The sequence below is a fragment of the Limulus polyphemus genome, unplaced genomic scaffold (assembly GCF_000517525.1).
Source record: "Limulus polyphemus unplaced genomic scaffold, Limulus_polyphemus-2.1.2 Scaffold2165, whole genome shotgun sequence".
NCBI lineage: Eukaryota > Metazoa > Arthropoda > Merostomata > Xiphosura > Limulidae > Limulus > Limulus polyphemus.
This window is the reverse complement of record NW_013667775.1, coordinates 45,557-51,221: the sequence shown is the minus strand read 5'-3', so window position 1 is coordinate 51,221 and position 5,665 is coordinate 45,557. Positions and strand designations below refer to the sequence as shown.

The 5,665-nt window shown below is 29.1% G+C and overlaps 1 protein-coding gene across 1 annotated transcript in view; it reads right to left on the bottom strand.

Annotated features, from left to right (window-relative positions):
- LOC106466135 (ras GTPase-activating protein nGAP-like) overlaps positions 1 to 5,665 on the bottom strand; it is a 48,104-nt gene that overhangs the window by 21,316 nt on the left and 21,123 nt on the right. The window contains exons 3-7 of the mRNA XM_022394095.1: positions 4,983 to 5,080; positions 4,441 to 4,662; positions 3,937 to 4,038; positions 1,543 to 1,641; positions 1,068 to 1,153 (exon numbers count right to left, since the gene is read on the bottom strand). Coding sequence (XP_022249803.1) covers positions 1,068 to 1,153; positions 1,543 to 1,641; positions 3,937 to 4,038; positions 4,441 to 4,662; positions 4,983 to 5,080 — 607 coding nt within the window. The remainder of the gene's footprint in view (positions 1 to 1,067; positions 1,154 to 1,542; positions 1,642 to 3,936; positions 4,039 to 4,440; positions 4,663 to 4,982; positions 5,081 to 5,665) is intronic.

Here is a 5,665-nt window from a genome sequence, read left to right as displayed (position 1 = left end):
ATCGACCGTCACATTATAATGCCCCCATATTTGGTGGGATGGGGATTCGAACCCGCGACCCACAGATTGTCACATTTAAATGATATATTGTATTTGTAATGATCAATATATTTGTGTCCTCTCGGTGTTGTAGTCATAAAATATTATCATTCATCCTTTCAGTACCTTGATGATAAATTGTGACAGTTGTGAAAGTCCCCTAAAGTGACCAAAAAGGAATTAATATTGTTGCGTCATCGAGATCATGTGATTCTCACGCTCTCTCCTTTCTTGAATTATCCTGTACTTTGGCGAATGTTCTAGTTCTTACTAGATATAGGGTAGGCGGATATATATAAGAGGGGACAACGTGACACGGGATGGTAATATGTGTGTAGATAGTGAGTAACTGATTTGCAGTCAGAAGTATTGTTGATTAGCGTTTGTTTTAGCACGAATATTGAGATTAAGTGTATCGGTAAAGTTATATCCGGAAAGAATAAACCAGTTTTATTAAGAAAGAACTTGTGTCGCTTAAGTTTCGTTGGAACGAAGTTACGGAAAATCTATCAACAAACGGAGACGTAACAATATTTTCACTCCAGAGTTTAAATTTGTTTAAACTTATTAATCAGCAAAATTTCATTTTCTGTTTAAATTTGTAATGCTTTTGAAGACAGAAAGCCAAAATTAGTTCATATTTACCATGAGTTGTTTTAACTTTGGATTCCAAAACATGTTTACGGCATTTCTTTATTATTACTATTCAATTCATCCTATTTTGTAGATTTAGTAATATTTCAAAACCAGATATAAACAGCTACTGAAAAAAGTGTCGATAAACATTTCAGAGGTTCTAGAGATTATGCAAATACAATATACAAACTGTACAATGGATAAAAGATATCTATTAATTAAGTTAATATTTTCTGAAGCTACAAATATTTCTTAAATCACTTAAGATTGTATGTGCCACTTCCTTTACCATTGTAAACATCATTAATAAGAAGAAAACTACAAAAAATAATCGCATTAGGAAAAATTAGGGACCTATTTTACATTAATTTAAAAAAAATTTCTTTCTTCACCTAGCAAAACGTTTTTATCTCGTCTTTTTTTCTTGTCAGCTTCTCTGTACAGGTTGACTGTAATAGTTTCTATTTGTGGCAAATTGCTGAAAATTAAAAACAATCTTTAACAATCTGTTTTTAACAATCTTATATATATATATATATATATACTTAAATACTTTGTATAAGTACACAGGCAAAAGGTTCAACAGAAAAGGCTTAGAAGTATTTGACAAATTTTTCACTAATATGATTGTTTAGGAATGAAAAAAAAAAACAACAACATACAAACAAAATTATTAAGCCAAAGTAGAATAAACAACAAATATAAGATTTCATATTAGAAAATTTTAACATTTGAAATAAGTAGAAATAAAAGTTAATTAGGCTGGGAACTGGCTTCTGTGTGAAACATTACCTTTAGAACTATAACCATCTGTAAATGTAAAAAATATTAATTCAATACTATTTGAAATTCAAATATAATGCTTACTTAAACTCAAAATGTTCTCCCCAGAAACAGATATCAGCTTTCTGTCTAGAAGTTGTCCTTGCATACAAAGTTTTGTCTAAACATAGTTCGCAGAAGTACCTGTCCAATAAAACATAAGGACTGAGGTATGGAAGTAATTTGATAAATTTAAGGAACAATAAATTATAAAATATCTTATTATGCTGAGATTCAAAGTAAACAAATACAGGTTACAACTGCAAACAATGTTTTGTCTAAACATAAATTGCCGAAGTACCTGTCCAATAAAACAAGAGAATTGAGGCATGGAATTCATGCAATAAAACTTGATGATTGATAAATTATTAAAAAAATTTTTATTCCGAGATTTAAAGTAAACAAATATTGGTTAAATTTGCATACGAAGTTTTGTTTGACCACAACTACGAATAAAATTGAAGTTTAAAATTATGAGAAGCATCAAAAATGGTAATTTATTTTCACACATTGTTTGAAATATCTGATTTTCTTGAAAAATATAACTTTCTGAAAATGAAATTTGGATGAATAATTTCACATAATATTGGGTTTTCTGTGGTGTAATTTAATTCCTGAAAAATATTTTTTTCTATTACCCATGACCTGACATTTAAAGCTTCATTTTTTAAACCTTTTCTTAGATCACATTATACAATTAAATATGGTTAAGTTAAAATATACATAGTTGGTATATTCATTTTCAATATTATAATCTTGTAATACGAATTTATTAGCAAAAAAAAACACTACTGTGAATATTCATAAAAGTGTTTATTTTTTCCAAAAAAAATTAAGTTTTGTATATTCTACGTTAAATAAATTCCAAGAAAGTAAAGAAATGTCAAATAACGTAAACCCTAAATAGAGTTATTTTTTATTGATGTAACAATTACGATTCTTCAATGTACCACAAGCAAACAATGATTTCTCTGGCAGAAATACTTGAACACGATCTGCATTTTAGTGTTATCTTAAAGTAAGTAATTTAGTCTTAAAACAGCTAATGTTTTTTTTTAATTACTCAAAGAACTGTGGAGTCTAACTGTGGTTTGATATTTTCTTACTTGAAATTATGTGATGTCTAATTATGTATTAACATTTTCTCACTTGAAGTTATGTGGAGTCTAACTGTGGTTTGATATTTTCTTAGTTGAAGTTATGTGATGTCCAATTACGGATTAACATTTTCTCACTTGAAGTTATGTGGAGTCTAACTGTGGTTTGATATTTTCTTACTTGAAATTATGTGATGTCTAATTATGTATTAACATTTTCTCACTTAAAGTTATGTGGAGTCTAACTGTGGTTTGATATTTTCTTAGTTGAAGTTATGTGATGTCTAATTACGGATTAACATTTTCTCACTTGAAGTTATGTGGAGTCTAACTGTGGTTTGATATTTTCTTAGTTGAAGTTATGTGATGTCTAATTACGGATTAACATTTTCTCACTTGAAGTTATGTGGAGTCTAACTGTGGTTTGATATTTTCTTAGTTGAAGTTATGTGATGTCTAATTATGTATTAACATTTTCTCACTCGAAGTTATGTGGAGTCTAACTGTGGTTTGATATTTTCTTAGTTAGAGATCTTTGGAGTCGAATTATAGTTTTTTATTCTCTTACTAGAAGTTCTGCAGAGTCTAATTACAGTTTGCTATTTGTTTATTGCTTGTACAATATATTAGCAACATAAGTATTATTATTATAGTAGCCATTATCTGTTTTCTGTGTATGAATAAATCATTAATTGTAAGAGTGTACACTGATTCATTAAGAACTTGTTATATACCTATTGACTACAATGATTATTTCTGGTCTTATAGTGCTCTTGAATTCGAGATGCAGTCACAAAGACAGTTTGTGTTATTAATGTACAAGTATTAACAGAGAAAAATGGTCTGGTATTGTTGTGCAAGTGCAGACACACAGAAATGATATCAGATTTTGTATTCTAATTGTTGTGAAGATGTAGACACACAGAAATGATATCAGATTTTGTACTTTAATTGTTGTGTAGATGCAGACAGAGAAATGATATCAGATTTTGTATTTTAATTGTTGTGCAGGTGCAGATACACAGAAATGATATCAGATTTTGTATTCTAATTGTTGTGAAGATGTAGACACACAGAAATGATATCAGAATTTGTACTTTAATTGTTGTGTAGATGCAGACAGAGAAATGATATCAGATTTTGTATTTTAATTGTTGTGTAGATTTAGACACACAGAAATTATCTCCGATCCTGAAGTATGGTAGCTTCTCTGGTAGAAAAAAGAAAACAAGTTGGAGTAAATTAATAATTTTTGCATTAGCTTCTCTTCATCATTTAATTTTTTTATGCCATGTTGATATTCACTTTCTTAAAATTTCTTGATTAAATATTATTGACATACTTTTTTTTTGAAGAGATTCCTTTTGCTTCTAGTATCCATACTTTTAAGGAATTTTCTATTCGCCTAATGTTGTCTTGGTGAGGATGAATGGACTGTCGTAAACTGAAAGAAATAAAACATACTTTCTAGCTTTCCAATAGTGAATAGGAAAACCTTTCATTTTTTTTTTACATGTAGTGTTATTCATCTTGATTTAAACACCTTTTTATGTAAAATAGAGAAATACTCTTTTCGTATAGTCCTGAATATGGATTACTATGTCCAGCATGAGATATATATATTCTGTTGCTTTTTATTGATAATTTCATATCTTCAATGATTCTGGCATTTATGATGTAGTATGATCAAGCAACTATAGTTAGTTATTTCTAAATATTTCTATTTTTTTTGTCCAAAAAAGTACTAAAATAATCGCAACTTATTGAAGTATTTTGTAACTATTTTCACTAATACATTGTAGAAACTTGATTTAAAAACAAATATAAAAGGTAAAACTTTCATCACCTGGTAACCCATTTATCTCTCTCCTCTGCAGTGCGACATGAATAGTACGTGGTCCCACCACTAGAAGTCAGCTGGAAGCAATAATTTTGACCTAGAAGACTACCATGCAGTGACATCACCTGCACATCACCTTGAGATATATCCAGCCTTTGCAAAACACTTGGACTAGTCAGCAACAAAGATTCGTGAGAACGGGAGGTACGAAGCCGAGAGGGTGGTACACTGGAATTATACAAAACGTACCTATTATTCTACATAGAGGGTCATATACAAAAAAAAATTATTTTGTAGGAATAAAGAATACTTTTATTGAAATGTATGCATTTGAAAATAAACTAGTATACAATGTTATTATTCAACTTGTTGTAATAAAAATTGTCTTAGACTTTCAGAGTTTTAATCTTTGAGACTTTTCAAACACTTAGAAAATGTGAGATGATGCGAGATCAAGAAAATTAGTATCTATGTTCATGCCCAAGTTTAAACTGAACGTGGGTCTTAAAAACTTTTTATGAATATTAAAAAAAAAGGTAGAAACAGACCTGTCACCATCCATTGTGCATCGTTTCCTTTCAAGTTTGGTAACACTTTTGGTTCTTTTTAATGGGTTGTTTTTGAAAGATCTTTTGGAGAAGAAGTTCTGTGGATGAAATATAAATAAAAAGCACACATTGAGTATTATTTTATCATTTTTTTTACTAAAGTAAAGAAGATATAATAAAAATACAGAATATAATTTATAAAGTTTTTTTTTCTTCAGAACCCAAAATTACCCAAATTGGTTTTCCCCAAGTATTTTCTTAGAACAGTAGCCCAAAGGTATAGATTATCCCGTATATATGTATATTTATTTTAAACAATTCACACAAACTCTGGTGACAAAATCAAGATGTCTTTACATTCTTAAATTAAATTGAGTCCAAACATAAAATTTAACAAAATTTTATTTTAATCATAAATCCTTGTGGTGGGCAGATCACAGATAGCCCATTGTGTTGCTTTGTGTTTAATTACAAACAAACAAATCATAAATCCTTATGTATTAGTGATACTTTCATGGCAGTTCTTAAAGTCATCCTTTCGACTAAATAAGTTACCAATAAAAATAAAAAAACAAGAGCAAAATCAAATTCGATGACGATGAACCCACTTTGAGCCTAATAATGGCTGGAGACGGCTTGAATCGGTAATGAAGAAAAACTTTAATATAAGTTTAACAAAACAG